A 17,973-nucleotide genomic window follows, 5' to 3' on the forward strand; every position below is an offset into this window, starting at 1 on the left:
TCTGCGCGTACGACTCTAGGCGAGGATTAGCGGATGGGAGAGGCGCACAGAGATGATTGCAAGAAGATGAAAAACAAGGAAAAAAGAGCAAGCTTGTAAAAACGTCCATACTTAATAGACATAATAGTGAAAAATGATGAAATTGAACAAATAGATGGCCAGCAAGCGTTATTTAATTTAGAGAAATTACGCGCTAGTCACACAAATTCATTCTCCGGAGATTCCTACAGCATACCAGACAATTTTGAGAGCTCTCTCTCTCTGTCTCTGCGTGTCTCTAACACGAGAAGACAATAAAAGCGGCCACGAAATTGTCAGGAAAATTTTTTTTTTCTCCATTCACTATTGAACGCCTAAAATACACAAAAATTCTTGCGAGCGAGGGTGAAACTCTGAGTAAAAAAGACTGTTGAACAAGAAAAAGATTGTTCCAAGAAGGACAAAAACCGAGTAAGTTAATTAGTGATGATGCCGTAGAGTTGAGTAAACAGCAAAAAGTCTGAAACACGCGCCAAAAATTTCTATTTTTTCCATCACACATCTTTTACCGTATAAATTTGTCATCTCTTTGGTATAATTTTTGAGAGGCATGGGCGGTAAAAAAGAAGTTTTACTCAAATATGATGTGAAAACAAATCATGCCTTCACTTTGGCGCCCTATAAACATCACAACGTATACTCTCCTTCTCTCTTCCTCCCTGAGACGCGTATGCTTTCAATTTCCACCCGAATTTCCATCAAAATCCCGTCCGAGCAATCATAAAAGTGGCACTAATTTATGATATGGAAGAGCATAAATTATTTTTTCATATAGATTGTTTAATGAAAAATATCTCACATCTCTTGCAGCCTCTCGTCGTCCGCAAATGTGTCACGTTGCGTGAAAAATGAGTCAAAAGTTGATGATAGTGGACGGTTTTTTGCTCAATCGTCCTCTCCGTTCACCTCACACACAAGTAGCCGGAAAATTGCCAAGATACCCGCCACGATCGTGCTCATCAGAGAGATTCAGAAACCCCCCATTTCCGGACTCTAATCGTCCAATTTTTTTTTTCTTCACTTTTCATCCTCTTGATCTTCTCCCCAATTTCTCCATCATCAATCTCGTGAACATATTTCAACACAGAAAGACGTTCTATTTTATTAGTCAGCTTCTCAAGCATTCAACCATTTCATCTCAACGCGCACATACACAATTTGTGCTTTTTCAATTGCGAAGAAATGGATTAATCTCGACTTTACTGATTTATCAATTTCATTCTCACCCTGTGGGTGTGTTGTTTAATCCACTTTCTGCTCTAACTCCATGGGCATCGCGCGAAGGGGAGAGAAAAGCATAAAACCAGATGCATCATGAGATGGAAGAAAACACACTTTTCTCCACATATATATATACATGAGCAAGCAATGTTTGCAAGAAATTCAAACAAGACATTTCCCATGTTATTTGACTACAGCAACTGGTAATTCTCGGAATGCACACTCGTATTCCATATTCACTCATCATATCGATAATAATTTCATTAAAACACATCAAAATTTATGTTAAATTGGACACAGAACCTCCATCTCCCTTTCCCTCTTGATGGCAAGAGTTTGATGGGCACATAAGACTGAAGAAAATTTCCTAATGTATTTTCTTTCTCGGCATCTCACTTTTTCTACATTATCGTCGTGTGAGCAAGAAAGATTTCTTTTTATTATACTTCTTTTTCAGGATCTCTCTCTGTGTGTGAAATAACAGTGTGTATAATGAGAAAACCGTATGGTTTCTATTTCAGTCAATATCTCAAAATAGCATTTAAACAGATTTAACACATACACACACTCCAATATACAACTCTCAACGTCCACGAAAATTTCCTCCCTGACTCACTCTCTGTTAGAGAAATATTTGTGGATTCCATCTCATCATCGAATCCACACTGATTAGCACCATTTCAATTCCCAATCAGGAAACTGAGAATTGACAAGGATTGTCCAAGTTAAATTGGGCATAAAAAAGGAGTTTATACTCACATCTGGATGCTCTTTGACTGGCACATACACTTTCTCATTCAGTGTCAATGGTGGTCCATCGGCTTCAGGAAGTTCTAAAGGTTCCTTCTTCACGCCGTTGATTTGAAACAGTGACGCTCTGACTTTAGCAATTTCTGCAAAACAATACAAGACATTTTAGTCACATTATATTAATTCAATTGCACATCATTTTGAGGGTGAAGCACAGGCACACAAGAGAGGAACATAAAGACGCTTTTTCACCCGAAAAATTGTTCATTCTTCTACTAACTCCTACATCGGGGAGTTCTCTATGTAAGAATTGTTTTGAGTAAATTATATAAGATGTGAAGAAAAAACCCCAATGTTTGCTCTCCTTGTGTAAAAAAGCGCTCCGTCTCCCGCTCATATGCTTTGGGGGCCACGCATATTGGAGAAAATTTAAATTATTTGAAGCTTCAAAAAGCAATAATATGAGCTCATTGTGTACACAGCGACAACTCTACGAAAATCACGAATACGTCATTTTTTTTTCTTATTTCTCACTGTTTCTCTCTCTCTCTCTCTCTCTCTCTCTTTCTATCTTTCCACTTTGAACCTCCTTTTCTGTCTCAATTAAGTATTCCAGTCACTATTAGATTAGTGACCAAATAGTCATTTGTCTATATTCATCATTTATTGCACTGCACAGGGAATTTGTCTGAATTAATTTAACACGCATTGACGAGAGAGCAAGAAAAATTGTGTGTCTCCTCAGTAAATCGTCTCTCAGTGCTTCGGAGGTGAAAGAAAAATACAATTTTGGCCAAAGTAACTTGGCATATATGGCGAGAAAGTGGTTTATAAGCCACTTCAATTTTCAGTGTCTTTACACAATGATGAGATGGAAAAAAAAGAGACCTGCACAAGTACCTACATTTTATTAAATCACAACCTTTCGCGCATTATTCTTCCAATGAAGCAAGAGCACCTCTCGATGGACACCCAAAAAAGTCCATCTTCACTTGAGGTTTCTTCTGACCGCCACCACAGATGGGAAAACCCTCAATGAAAATTCAATAGATATTTCTAAGAGGCCCTAATGAGAAGGCCAGAAGGGGGCCGACAGAAACAAGTAGGGAAATGGAAACCAGACCCAATTCCATTGTTTCCACCCAACTATTAATACCCTAGCGAAATTGCCACATCTTGAGAATATTATGACTGACACGGTGATGAAGGTGTAAAAAGTAGCGTGAAAAAGAGAGAGAGAAATCATTAAACAATACCCCAAGAAAGATTATTACAAGAGAGTCGAACTGGCCAAACAATGAGACGAAAAGTCTTCGGAGATGATCTTTTCCCTCGATTTGGTTGGCGTTGAGAGAAAATACATACACACACACATTGCGGAACAAATTAAAATACCTGCTGTCTCCTGGCTCATCTCAGCCTCAATTGTCGTTGGAATCTCACACTTGTCGACCCTCTGAATAATTCACATTTCCCTGCTGAAAATGCATCCGTGGGCAGTTGAGAATTTTATACTTATACCACAAAAATTCCATCACACTAAAATATTCTAATCATGACAGTGAGAGAGGGACCCCCAAAATGGGCGAACATGAGAACACAAACAGTATGATAAGGTTGAGTGATTTCTCATTAATTCAACCTTCTCACACACAAATCTACTCACAATGGGGATTAGAGACAATGAAGACACACCTTTATGGGCATAGATTTCACTTAATAACAAATTTTTTCCTCCACTTTTCATTTCCCTTCCCTGCACAATCGCTTGATTTTTGTGTCATTCGCTCTCTTCGAGCGATCTCATCGTTTTTTACTGCAACATCTCTCTATGTATCTCTACATTATGTCGTCCCTCACAGAAGCGTGATAAATTGCATCTCAGTGTGAATAAGTGAATAGGAAAGTGCAAAAATTATGATTCTAAAGAAAGTTGAGCTAATAGACGAGCCAACATTCTAATTTATATGAGCAGAATAGTAGCCAAACCCACAGTTTAATCGTGAAATTATTAGATGAAGTCAACTTCCTTGAAATTCCTCATCATCCCACATATAGCAAGGTTTTCCACTTCCAATGAAATCACCGTGAATAAGTGGCTAGGAAGCCAAAAGGTGCTCCAAAATATTATCTTCATTACCAAAAGTACACTCAGAAAATGAACCCTTCAATTCTTACACACTTCCGCATAATGTAACTCTCAACCTCATCTCAAGAACTGCACTCATCCGATAAATCTCGCTTTCTTCTCTCTCTCTGTCTCTAATACCAACCAGATGTGAAGGAAATGACGTGAAGGGGGCGAAGCAGTTTCAATATCGCGAGTGGGAAGATAAAATGATTGAAAATCTTTTATGGTTTTCTTTCCATGGATATTTTTTTTCTCTCTATTCGCTCTCTTCTCCTCACAAGCGATCTCTCCCTCCCATTATTTCAACCCACCCAAATGTGACATGTAAATTTATATTACAAATGGATTTAGTTCAATTGTATCTCAAGCATGAGAGAGAAAAAAAAATGCCATTCAGTTTCAAGAAAATGTGTGCGACTGTGTGTCTACAAGGCGATATTGTCAATAGAATGGAAAATTAATTTTTATTGATGTCTCTCTTTCTCTGGTTCTCTAGAAGAGAGCTTGGTGTGAACCGAAATTCTGAGCCATTGCTCTCAGAAAGGCATTCTGAACAATTATACCACGGGGAAAATTGAGAAAGAGACGATCAGAGAGAGGGAATGAGGCATAAAAAACGGTAGAGACTTGTGGGAGTCTATTTTTGGAGGCGCGAATGAATTTTCTTCATCTTCAACAAACAACCAACTCATGAAATTCTCGTTCATTTTAAAACATCTTGTTATATATTTAAACTTTTGAGGTAATTTTCTTCACTTATTTTCCTTCGCACCACAGAAACTGACTCAATAAACTCTGTACCCATTTGTTAACCCTCCTTCACGACTTTTTTTTTCCCCGACCACGTTCCTCTATTTATATTTGGTGTTGCCTCCAAAAATTCACAACTCGCTACACATAGTTAAAGATCACGGGCGTGCAATTGTGATAAGCATCGCTCAACTCCTGACACTCTGACACGATCACAGAGCGCGCAAGATCACCGCTTTGTGGGAGGTGTAGAAGGGGTCAAGAAATCAATTGGACATTTATGGATTTGCATCCCATTAATTATTGCCCATTAATCATCCGGTGGGTGGGATGATTAATTAAATGCACCTCATCGTTGTGACTATTATTCAACATAATTTTTGCCACACACTTCAACTCATCTGGAGAAGCATGTGTGAGGTAATCTCAATCAATTTGCCCACACTTTATATGCACTTTTCCATGATCATCTGTTGTGGTATTGAAATGGGTGAAAGTGATTTTTGCAACAGCTTCTCAACAGATTGTAAACATAATATTGTTGGCCACTCGCACGTGAGGGAAGAAAGGCACTGTATTATATAGAATCCATTGTATATGATCTCGATAAGTTTCCCCCCCTTGAGAATCTGTGGACATTTACGGGGAAGTGAAAATCCTTCAATGCATGAGAGTCACTCTTAATTGTTTATTGTTCCACATCGCACATGTGGATGATTTGTCTTCCTTTTATGTCCCACGAGCGCACAACTCATTTATGTCACTCCATATAATGAAAAATAGAACACTGCGTTCAATGATGCCGAAGAAGAAGAAGAAAAAAAAAAACGAAACAGAGTCAATTGATCGTTTGGAAAATTGCGCAAGAAAACATGAGAGATGAAGGAGAAAAAATTGGCACAAATCGCCTATTTTGTCCACAAAATTGCCTCTGAGAACGCCTCCGCCATCATTTTTCCCATCATGCCTCTGTGCACACTCTGCCTTTCGCGATCCTCATCACGCCTGTCCAACGGCTGCCAAGGGAAAAGAGCCATGAATCAATATTGCGGAAGATTTGACCCCAAAATGGACGTTGTGTGTCTCCTCTGGCAAAGGGAGAAAAGTTGTCGTGAAAGAAGTGACTTAAAAAACACACTCACGACATATTCATTCATTGAGATGCTGCCCAGTCACTCAAATTCATATGAAACGCTTTGCGTCACACACTCAACTTGTTTTCAACTCTGCGATCGGAGACAAAAATCAAACACCCGATTGCATTTTCGTGTCCTTTTGGCCTCTAGGCAGGACTTTTCCCCACCCATTTTCACACCATGCCATCTTTCACGAATAAACAAAGTTCTTGAGCTGATATTTGGGTGAAAAAGTGATCATAAATTGGTGAAAACCCGATGAAAATTCATCAGATGGGAAGTTTTGTGAAAATTTGTGTATAATTCCGCTGGCGTTGTATTTAATACCCAATGCCTTGTGTATTTCACTCACCCATTCACAATCTATCTTTTATATATACATTGTGAGATTGTAACACACCATTATTTACAAGAAAAACACACAAAAGCGCGAGACTTCTCAAGAGAGTGCGTCTTATAAAACTCTCACGGCAGTCATTTTTATTGGGTTACACACGCTTTATTGTTGTTTTTATTATTTTTTCTCTCTTTCTCCACCATCTCTTATGTACTTTTCCTTCTCGCGCTCGACCACATAACATTGTGTCTTTTTGTCCATCCACGAAATATTGCAATTAACTTTTACCCCGGATCGTCTCCTGCGACCTCAATACACACCGATCATGATCGTCTCAGATCAAGTTTTTCACCATCACCCTGTGCCGCTTTAGAGATGGAATTTATTAATTGATTTTCTGCCATAAATTAATATTGTCTCGCATCCGCAGCCCAATTTGACCACAGAGAGTTGATGTGTCGCCACGGCGAATTGCTTCAGGATCACCTCAACAAATTAATTTCCGAATGGCAAGACGAGAAAGACACACAAATACACACCTCTCGCGATGTTTGATCTTTTTTTTCTCATCTTCCTCTTCTGTGGCCATAATAATAAAATATGTAAGAGGCGAAATCCATTAACATCCCCCACTGCGATCTATTTGATCAGAAGCTTTATACGCAAGAATGAAGGTGATCGTCAATAATTGCAGACGCACAGATGATGATGAGACGGAGCTGGACACAATTTTTATTTTTTCGTTCACATTTTTGGGCAAATTCTTTGCGCGATCGCGACATCGTCACAAACTTGATTGAATAATAGAGCCACCAGCGTATCAAAATATTTCCCCATCTTCACAATTATGTGTGCGTTTTAGCATTCAAATGGCTATTTCACGATCAGCATTATGGCCCGGAATACATTTTTATGCCTTGCTCAAATCCATAATTCAACATTTCTTATCACAAACAGATGGTGTTGAAATGTATACATCAATGTGATGGCATTTCCAACACATGCTCTCTCTCTCCCTCTGGCCAGATTTTCCGCAATACCCGATCACAATCAATCATTTTCCCCAACCATATTGTCCGTCAATCGCTCAAAGGCGATCAATTAAGTGATCTCCGATCACGGAAGACGATCTTTCGCTCTGCAGCTGAATCACTAATTAGCTGCTAACGATCCTAAAGATCGCATTTCAGGCATTTTATCATACACAACACCGAGAAGGGCCGCGAGGTGTTACACCTCGCATTACAATCTCAATCTCTCACCACAGTCAATCGCATTATTTAACATTTAGCCCGATCGAATGGTATTTGATGTCAAATGGCTTTCTATATCGATATAATACTTTATCTGTTTGGAGCTTGAGATATTTTTCCAACCACCCAAATATGTACCTGTTCAACTTCCCACATATGTAAATTATTGTAAAGCTATTTCACATTCTTTTTTTTTCCTGTCGCCTATTCACTGTTGGCCATCCCTCTTGAGAAACACACCATCGCCGCGTAGTCAACACACTCCAGTGACTTGGGAGTCTTGCGATGAGGCAACAAGACAATTCAGAGGTACAAATCACCACAAGCCTACATCAAATAATATCGAGTTGGGAGAGGGGAGAAAAGAACAAAAACAAACGACTTTTATGTACAAAATAGGCAAAGAGACATCCCACACAATTAACATTGACGTCACACTTTCAATACAGCCTCATGTGAAATTCTCACAGTCATTTCTTCCGACTCTATTCGCAATTGAATTACCGTGTGGATTCCGATTGAAGGTGAGATCGCTACCAAGATCGTGGTTAAGAAAGAAGTAGGGTGATCGTATAGAAAACACCCAGTGGAAATTGGGAAAAAGCAGACAATGAATGAAGATCATGAAAATCGCACGAGAGGCCGCCTATCCTTCTGGTTTCCATCAAAACACCACCACCACCACCACCAACACTTTCCTCAGCTCAAAAGCAGTGTGATTGCAAATTGAGATCATTGGAATTGATAGAACAAACCCCATTCGCAGCAATTGAGATTCTCCGTCTCTCTCCCGAGATCACCACAAGTACTTCTTTTCATTAACTGGGTGGAGTCAATAACGATGATGTGATGCTTCTAATTTTAATTGCACACCATCACATCCTCCATTTATTTCACCAAATTATTCAATTGATCCGCTGATGCAGCAACAGAAGATGATTTCCATCTTCCACCAAGATCTATCCGTACAAATAGATTACATCCATATATATTTTTCAATCAGATTCTGACAATCTTATGCGGTGGAATTGTATTCTTCTCTTGCCCAACACTCCCCCTGCTCCCCCCGCCCGCCGCACAGCAACCATGGTGAATTCTTTGTTGTACACACTGCAGAGCCCACACAGAATTCTCGTCAATGACGACGATCTGAACTGAAGTCATGTGAGACGAGTGAAAATTTGTCATGCAGAACATTTAAATTTCAGCCCTTTTTCACTTCCCACCAGCATTCAAATGCTCCGAAAGAGAGAGAGATGCAAATCCCATGCTTGAAAAAATCCTACACCCATTCAACTCACCAGAGAGACAAAAAGATCACTCGTTAGAATTCTTCTCTGTCTCCCTCTTATTTTCTAATAAATCACACTCCCAAAAAAGATCACGTCTTTTTTGTCTCACGAGGAGCGCCAAAGAGGAATTTTGCCTGTGATCGACTTGTGTCTAAATTTCACGCACATTAATTTAAAAATGAGTGAATTAATGGCGCGGGGAAAAAATATGTTTTGCCAGTGTGTGATTAATTAATTGATCCCACCTCCCACTGAGGTGATCATGATAGTTTTGTTCTTGCAACAGAGACAATCTCATACCTGCTTGCCTTTTTTGCACACAACAGCCAACGCACCGCCACGACTGGAATGCCTCATATGCTCCATGTGTGGACTGACTCTCTCCCAAACATCACACTATTAGCATAAAATATGTTGAATTATTTAGATCTGTCAGTCTTGATCGCCCCTCTGTCGCGACAGCTAATATTCTTGCACCATTTTTTCCCTCCGTCAGAGCATAAGAAAGCACACACGGTGTGCTGGTATATTGCTGAGAAAATTGTCTTGGGACTGAGAATCTTTTCCATTTCATACAGTTCACCATAATGTCTCAATCGATCACTAATCGCCGTCGTGGGACTAAGAGTGCCGCTCAAGAAATTAATGATTGAACAAATTGCTCGTGATCTTGCTCATTTACTATGATATTTCATGTATTTTAATTCGCAAATTTCAGCATTTGTATTTATCAAAAAAAATTTTCTCAATGCCTCTCCACAACTTAGAGTGACAAATACCACTGGAGATCACACGATAGTCACATTAATTGAGGCCACCAAGCAGAAAACAGCGATTTTCTATCAACTTAAAGTTAGCCTTTTGAAATTTATCAAACAAGACAAGAGTTGATTCTTCACGAAAGTCCACCAATATATGATATTGCGTCGTCGTCTGTTTTTCCTTGTGTGATCTCGTGCTCGCCCGCGACCCACCACGATCAATTGACCAGAGACCACATTTTGTGGAACAAAATTTCACTGATTGTGCATCTCGGTCACTTTGCACGCTCCCCACGAGAGCGCAACAATGCGCAATGTTGTGCAATGGCAGTGATCATTAAAAATAAATAGATCACCGAGAGTGAAAAGGAGGGCGTAGGGAATTTTCAAAGGTAATTTTCCATCCTCCTCGCCTCTTATGCATTTACTCTGTCCGTTGCACTCACGGTATTTACCAGTGCGGAGACCTCTAAATCAGAATAAATATACACACAACAGTGAGCTCGAGAGCGAAAAGTTCATTGGATATTGAAAGAATTTTCTACTCTCGTGCTTGATTTTATGTTATTTTCTCATGAAACTCTCTCACTCTCCATTACCTTTTGCCATACCCTGAGCCTGTGCCGCGGCCTCCTCGCATATACAATAGACCAAACCACTCCAAACATATCTCACAGTATCGCAGCATCATGTTCTCTCACTGTATTCTAGGCAGCACTAGACCCAATGAGGAATTTCAATTCAGTCCATTTGGATTGGATCTCTCTCTCTCTCTCTCTCCCTCTCGCACATTCACTCTTGCCCGATCATTACAAACAACAAATGTGCCCAATGATCCAACCAGTCCGCGAACACATCGCCATCAGAGAAAATTCTCCAGCATCTGATGCTGTGGTGGTGATATGTTTGAATTTATGCTACATTTATACAACATCATGATCACTATGTACAATTTATCCAAGCACATAATGCGCCCAAACCCAGGGGTTTATCAGTTATTCGCCAAAACATATAAGGAAATGCGATTGACATGCCAATAAGTTATGCACAAATGTTTCGTGTTTTCTCAAAGCAATCTCAGATAAGACATTGTTTCACATGTGTCTCAACTGAGACACGATTTCCACAAGTATGAAATAATAATTGTCCAGATGTGATGAACCCCCTTCGGAATAGCCCTCCAATATATTGTCAAGCGAGGCGGTGAGTGAGAAAATGAAATACCCACGAGAATATTCAACAAGTTCTAAACCAGTTGCTTATTTTTCTCAGGCCTCACGAGTATTAGCATTAATATTTTGTATTTTTTCAGAATTCAGATGAGTCCCGAAATTTTGTGAGATCCTCATCATAAAGTCACAAACGCACACACACATACATATATATAATTTCTTATATAAAAATGTTGAAAAATTGTAATTTTCTCACTCTGCTTCGCATTTTTTTTATTAACTTCTTACGCCCAACAGTCAGACATTGCATACAAAATCCCCCAATCAAACACATATAAGAGAGTGAATGCTAAAAACACACTTGACTCTTTTGCACAGTAATTTATATTGAAGTGTATATAAGTATCGAATGAGGTTAACTCCTTCCAACTTGTATAGTTACTCGATCGCATCACTTTTTTGTGCGCTGAGCCTCTCTTTTCATTTGCTATTTTCCAATTTAATACTCAATGCACGCAAAACAGATCACACTCTGATAACACACTCTGCACTAACTCTCGGGGCAAAAGGGGGAGAGAGAAAGACAGGCCGGACACTCAGGATCTCTCAGTCTCTATTGTCGAGATTTTATCCCCCTCCGCAAATGCATGCAAGCTGCGGCTGAAGCCGAGATGTGGCATGCAGAGATCACTCATCTCGACCGATCGTGATCACCAGGTGATCTCTGGGGCTGATCTTGTGCGAAAAATCACCGATCTTGAGGTGTGATTAGTGCTTAACCATGACAATTGCACTCTGCACGGCCGAGAGAGATGTCAAAGAGAGCATATATGCACACATACACTTCCTTTTTTGCCATGTCTCGCGCGATCATCGAAGATCACATGAGAGAGTTGAATTCCTCAGGAAATTGCTGACTGATGGCAGTTGAAGGAGATGGGAAAAAAGAAGCGATTGAAACGAGTTTAGGGCCTCGGCTGGCACATTCTTTCTTGTCCATCTGGGTGAAAATTGACTGACCTCTCTCTCTGCGCCCGTGACTCCATCATCCATGCGGTGATAACCGAGAAGGAGGGCGAGATAAAGAGGACGAAAAAAAAGTCCCGCGCGAAAGGAGGATAACATTTCCCTCGAGGGTCGTCCGTGTGTGCAGGCATATTTTTAGGTAAGGGCAATAAATAGAGGTCTGTGAGAGATTGCCGTCACGGCGCGGCCCCCTAATGATGATGGTCTGGTGAACTCTAAATCACAAAAATATGCATGCCCCTCGCTCGAAATAACTCAGAGATTGTGGAGTGAAATGCTGGTAGTGAAGTCTCTCTTGAAGAGTCAACCATTTCCCCTATGCAATCAGCCCTGCTGCCTCCATTCTGACGCCTGCCGTTTTGTTGAGTGGTTGACTCGAGAGGATCTCTCATCATCCCGTGAGGCAACTCATTCCAGTGCGTGCGTCGATGGGTGAACAAAAAAAAAGAATTGCGGAATAACGGAGTGGAAAAATGTGCCAAATTTGCTGGTCAATTCCCCGCAAAATGGGTGAATATCAGTGAGTCTTTGGCAAATTATCACAGGTATTGTATTTGGCAGTGATGGAAAAGAGACCCATTGACTTGTTGTGTCTCTGGATTAAGAAAATTCCATCATTCTCAAAGAGAAAACATTACGTGACAGTATTTGAAAAACATTGTTCTCATATTAGAACTGTATGAAAAATCTATCGCACATGTTTAGAAATGTTCTCCGCTGCAGAAATTCGCAGAAATTGTCACAAAACACGAAAATGTGATTAGCAAAATAACAATCTCAAGTCAAAGTGAGTGAGAATCTCAAGTCTCGTGAGCCTAAAAGCCCTATTGCGTGGTTTCTCTTTCGAAAGTTGTATGATCACCTCGCGATCGTCAGCAAAAGAGACCTCCTGGCCTTTTCTGGGGTGCACCCGCGATTCCCTCCCTGGACTGAGTGCAATTCTGCATTATTCTGGCCTGCATTGCCTTCCCTGGAATTTCATCGCGCGCACCACAGCCGTGCGCGACCGTCTCACATCTAACGCCCGGATCTCTCGAGTTGTGTGCCAACACCACAAGGGGAGATGCTGGGAACAATGATTGGGACTCACCTTCGTCCAGCAGGCGCTCCACATGGTTGAAGACATTCGGGAAGGCGGCCAATTGCTTTCTGTCTTTGAGCAGCTGCGCCAAGTAATCAGCTATGCTCTGCGTACTCTGCTGCGTATTGTTGTTATCAGTGCTCATTGTGTCGATTCTTCGTTTCTTACTTTGCTGCGATATCTTGCTGGCTGCTCGATCTGCCCTGGCTCAAATGCTGGGATGAGAGAGTCTCCTGTGCGATCAGGCGATCGGTCGAGACATCAAGCTTTCCGGACACTCTGTCGCACTTGTCGCAGCCTCTTTTCTTCTGGCGTGTGTCTTTCTCTTTCTGCCCTGCACAGAACTGTCTTCTTCTTCTTCTTCGTCGGAGTCTGGGGCGCTTCGAATGGCCTCTCCTTTGTGTTGGGATCCCCCAAAAGACTATCGAGGATGCTCTTCACTTCCCCGTGCGTGGCCCCAATCAGAGTTTACAGGAGATTTCCCGCTGTATTGTGGTGAAAATAGGTCCGGAAAAGTTCATCTGCAGATCTGTCAACTTGACACCTCGAGGGATGTGGAATTATCTTCTCTGTCCAGATTCCTAGCCCACCCGCAACTTCTTGCACCTTTTCACAACACTCAGAGTCCTCACGGAAATCTTTCGTAGCAGATGGTTGGTGTGAGTTGTGTGCAATTTGGGTGGTAGAGTCTCAAAGGAAAAAAACTGTCTATGGAGCACACAGAATCCGTGTGATCTGCACTTCAGCAAAGTCACGGAGAAACTGATCTCGCGACCAGCTCGATCGCTTTCGGGTGCTCAACAAAAGCTCAACAAGTAAAATGGCCGCCACACTCTGCCATCCCGCTCTGGCGCACGCACGGGTATCGGGTTGTCTCGCTCAGTGCTGGAATTCCGGGTATTCCCGAAGGGCCAATCGATAAACCGATTCCAATGGCGCCAAAAGCGCCAATCCAAATCCCACGTGTCTTATCACACTTCAGATATTGATAAGAAATCGGAGGAATTTATTGGTCATTGCCATATCTCTACCCACCCCATCGACCAATGAAGCGTCACACAAGCATTGAGCAGCCAGATTGCGTGGCAATTGCCACAAAAACCCACACACAAGCCACTCTCTGATGCACCCAAAGCGGAAGATCTCGTCATTTTCCACCTTTTCCCATTATCTCTCTGTATTCCAGGTGCACCATCGCACCCAGTGAGTCTCTCTGTCAATGAAACTCACCTGGGTGATGCTGCCCAACGCACCCAGTGTGGGTGTCTCTCCGAGATATTGCGTTGGAAAATCAATTGGTGTAACATTTCTCTCAATGGAATATCAATTAGAATTGTGTGGGCATGACGAGAGACGCAGAAAAACTAATAATTAGATAAAAAATATGACTCTTTTTCTCTCAGCCAGCAGCGCAGATGAATAAATAAAAAAAAAACAACGACCAGAGTGAAGAGGCGTTTGACGAAAAAGGGCAACTTTTACAGTACAACTTTCCATAAAGAATCAAAGAGACACGATTTTTGAGGCAATATTTCTCATGTGACCCCAGCAAAAAGCCACAGTCTCTCCTCAGCCAATAAAAATATTTAGCTCTGCTGCTGGCCCGTGTGGGATCCACACGAGTCATTATTTGCTAATTAAGGCGAACCCGACGTTTGTCCAGGCTATCCCAAAAAGGCATCCGATGGAATCATCGTCTTATAAATAGATGAATTTATTTCATCGTCTCTCCCTCAGAGGATCATTTCCCCATCATCATCCTCTCGTGAACTGATCAGCCACTTTGTACACCTTCTTCTGCGTCTTCTTGCTGGCATTCATTGCCTTCAGAGCACCGTAGCCACCACCTCCAGTCCTCTTCTCGGGTCTCTGTCTCTTCGTGGTGATGTCTGCAAAGCAAAAAGAGCATTATTTATCGGATAATGTCTTTTGGATGAAATTTACAGCAAGATTTCCTTGTTTTCCCACCAAGTGTCGTACTTTTGGACATCACAAATGACCCGCGATCGCGCGTGGGATATCGCCAAAGCACACTTTAATCCTTCACTCCATTGATGGATAATTGACAAATTTATAGGATTGTCGGTGAATTATCTCAAGTTTATGGGGCATTCTTGTTGAAAATCCCTCATTTTCCCACCATTTCCCACCCAGATGATCTCCCAATTCGATTGCAAATTGATTGATATACTCACTCAAGTCCACAAAAGGCGGTGTTAGGAAACCAAAACTCTTGGCAACACCTTTCAGGTCCAACGTTGAGACATCAAACACCGTCTTCAATTGGTGAGCATCGTAGGCCCTCACGTACGCCTTGAATGCCTCCTTTCCCGCCTGGTTCAGATGATAATTCTTCCCCATCAGATGTTCCAGCTGCAAGAGAGAACAACCACAATTGACTACATTGCATTTTTTCACACCCACAGCGCCCAAATCCCCGTGAAATCGCGTCAGATGGTCAGGAGTTGTTCAACACGTGGATGACGACATCTCAACGCCCCCGGAATTGCCATGAAAAGCCAGTGAGTGCGAGGAAAGAAAGAAAAAAAAAGCACAGCACTCGCCGACAAGTTGACCCACCTCCACATTTACCAAGTCAGCAAGTGATTCAATTGAGCTGCTGCTCTTGGAAAACATCTGCGATCAAAATCACACCCTGGAGTCACTCTGGTGAGGCAATCGAGGAAAAATCCCACTCGCTCCATCTCACTCTCGCTCATCGACACTCCTGGTCAGCGCCGTGTTCAGGTGAGGAGATGAATAGGGAGACAGTGTCTATTTTAAATAAGTCATCCGTCAAACGGAAGACACCAGAATTGGGTGACTCTATCCGGTCGGCTGCAGAACATACACAAGCACCTTCTCTCACTTCTCGGCACAGTGCCAGCAATCCCAGTGGCCCAAGGCATCCCCACTCCAACATTGCGGTGTACACCGCCACAGACCCCGTCAATTGAACTGCTCACCTGAAGTTGCACATCGGCTATCTTATTCCAGGCAAAGTCGAACTCATTCAGCGGCACTTTGGCCTCCTTCAGGTAGTTCAGGAAGTCCATCTCCTCCGGTCGCAGCAGCAGCACCGCATGACCAGATCCACCCATTCCACGTGCCGTCCGCCCCACACGATGAATGTACTCCTTGGGATCATCTGGCGGATCGTACTGCACAATCCAATCCACCGCGGGAATATCCAGTCCTCGTGCAGCCACATTTGTGCACAGCAGCGTTCCCTGCTCAGCATTGCAGAACTGGAAGAATGTTGATGTCCGCTTCGCCTGCTTCTGCTTCCCGTGAATACAGCTCACCGGCAAATCGATGTAGTTGAAGAGATCGTGATGGAATCTCACGGACATGCATGAGCTGAAGAACACCATCACCTTCTTCTTGCGATTCTTCTTGAGGAACGTGAAGAGCATGAGGAAGCGCTTCTCCGAGGGACACACCACGTAGCCCTGATTGAGGCCAGACACCGTGGCCATCTCCTTCTCATCGTCCACACCCACGTACACGGGATTCCCCTTGAGGGCCAGCTTGTACAGTGCGTCCGTCTTCTCTGTTTGTGTGGCTGAGAACAGCATCGTCTGACGATGCTTCGGCAGCATCGAAATGATCTGCTTGAGCTCCACCTCAAAGCCAATCTCCAGGATTCTGTCCACCTCGTCAATGACCAAGCATGAGAGGTTCTTGTACAGGAAATCCGGAGTGTTCTGTAAATGATCCAAGAGTCTTCCTGGCGTGGCCACAATTATGTTGATTCCCATGGAGAGCTTCTCAGCTTCCACCTTCCTATTGGCGCCTCCCATTATCAGACCATACGTCTGGGTGTGATTCGCCATGAGTTCCGTGAGAACGCCAAAAATCTGCATGCACAGCTCTCGTGTTGGCGAGATTATAACGGCTCCGGTGCCATTTCTCGGCTTGAAGTTCAATTTGTGCATGAGCTCCACCACGGGAATAAGGAAGGCGAGTGTCTTTCCCGATCCCGTCTTGGCCGATCCGATTAGGTGACGCCCCAGGAGCAGTGGAGGAATGGATTTCGCCTGGATCTCTGTCATCGTCGTGAATCCCATGTCTGCGACAGCTCTCAAAGTGCCCTCAGAAACGTGCTTCTCCAGCGAGGTGAAATTTGTGTCTTCCAGAACAATCTGAGAAGTGCTGGACTCTCCTTTGTCGTCATTCTGTTCGGGTTCTTCATCAGATAATGCCTCCTTCTCGATTTTCTGCTTCTTTTGCTTCTTCTTCACATGCTTCTCATCTGAAGATTCATCTGAAAATGGTCAAAAGCTCATTAGAAACTATTAAAACCCCATTCAGAGGGGAGATAAGTAGTTGATGTGATTTCAGCAGAAAAGCTTATTTCATTTCAGGAACTCTACTTTTGCAAGGAATTCCCATCAAATTCGCCTTTAGTCATCATGAAATTATATAATCACTATATAAACTGATTCCTTACCTTTACTCTCCTCTGCTTCCGCCTTCTGCTTCCTTTTCTTTTTTCCTTGCTTTTCAACTTTTTCCTCGACATGAACTTCTGCGAAGTAAACAAAAACACGTGAGAATTTGAGGTTATACAGAAAATGGGAACAATTTTCCGATGGCAGAAGAAAAATTTCGCTTACCTTCCTCTTGGAAATTCATCGTAGACTGCTTCTTCTTGGATTTCTTCACTTTCGGCGTGGTCTCTTCCTCCTGGTGAATCTCTGCAAAATGAATAACATTAGCATTCGTGCTCACAAATATTCAACGCTTCTTATCTCACCTTCTTCACTATCCTCGACATCATTTTTCTGGTTCTTCCTAAACTCCTTGTACTTCTGCTCCCGACGACGGATCTTTTTCTTCAGCAATCGCTCCCGGAAAGTCATTTTGGTCAGAATAACAAGCTCCTCCAAATCAACACGCGTTCCAGAACTCCACGATAAAAACTCTGCACCCAGCACCTCTTGCGGAATAATTTGGAACAAAGGCACAATCATTCTACCTCTCACTAGAGGCGCTCGCTGCAACCCCAAAACTCTTACGAC

The 17,973-nt window shown here is 42.4% G+C and overlaps 2 protein-coding genes across 6 annotated transcripts in view; both read right to left on the reverse strand.

The window, feature by feature from the left end:
• Nucleotides 1-13,708, reverse strand: part of LOC132258683 (protein held out wings) — a 30,965-nt gene extending 17,257 nt beyond the window's left edge. For all 5 annotated transcript variants that reach the window (XR_009468285.1, XM_059756098.1, XM_059756095.1 and 2 more), the window contains exons 1-2: nt 12,959-13,708; nt 2,020-2,153 (exon numbers count right to left, since the gene is read on the reverse strand). Coding sequence is in view for 4 of the 5 variants with exons in the window: in XM_059756098.1 (XP_059612081.1) it covers nt 2,020-2,153; nt 12,959-13,094 (270 nt within the window). In the remaining variant the exon portion in view is untranslated. The remainder of the gene's footprint in view (nt 1-2,019; nt 2,154-12,958) is intronic.
• A 939-nt stretch (nt 13,709-14,647) lies between these two features.
• LOC132258242 (probable ATP-dependent RNA helicase pitchoune) lies at nt 14,648-17,903 on the reverse strand. Its single transcript, XM_059755457.1, has 6 exons — nt 17,709-17,903; nt 17,569-17,649; nt 17,403-17,480; nt 15,916-17,216; nt 15,145-15,322; nt 14,648-14,838 (listed from the first exon to the last, which is right to left on the reverse strand). The coding sequence occupies exons 1-6, from the start codon at nt 17,812-17,814 to the stop codon at nt 14,705-14,707; spliced, it is 1,878 nt and encodes a 625-aa protein (XP_059611440.1). The 5' UTR covers nt 17,815-17,903; the 3' UTR covers nt 14,648-14,704.
• Between the last annotated feature and the right edge of the window lie 70 nt (nt 17,904-17,973).

The sequence above is a fragment of the Phlebotomus argentipes genome, unplaced genomic scaffold (assembly GCF_947086385.1).
Source record: "Phlebotomus argentipes unplaced genomic scaffold, Phlebotomus argentipes genome assembly scaffold_4, whole genome shotgun sequence".
NCBI lineage: Eukaryota > Metazoa > Arthropoda > Insecta > Diptera > Psychodidae > Phlebotomus > Phlebotomus argentipes.

Bases quoted from the DNA above. Each gene is read 5' to 3' on its own strand.
- LOC132258242 (XM_059755457.1), bottom strand. From the start codon at position 17,814: ATGACTTTCCGGGAGCGATTGCTGAAGAAAAAGATCCGTCGTCGGGAG. The intron at 17,217-17,402 runs GTAAGGAATCAG...GACCATTTTCAG, and splicing joins GGAAGCAGAGGAGAGTAAAG to ATGAATCTTCAGATGAGAAG. The intron at 14,839-15,144 runs GTGAGTATATCA...TTTGCTTTGCAG, and splicing joins ACCGCCTTTTGTGGACTTGA to ACATCACCACGAAGAGACAG.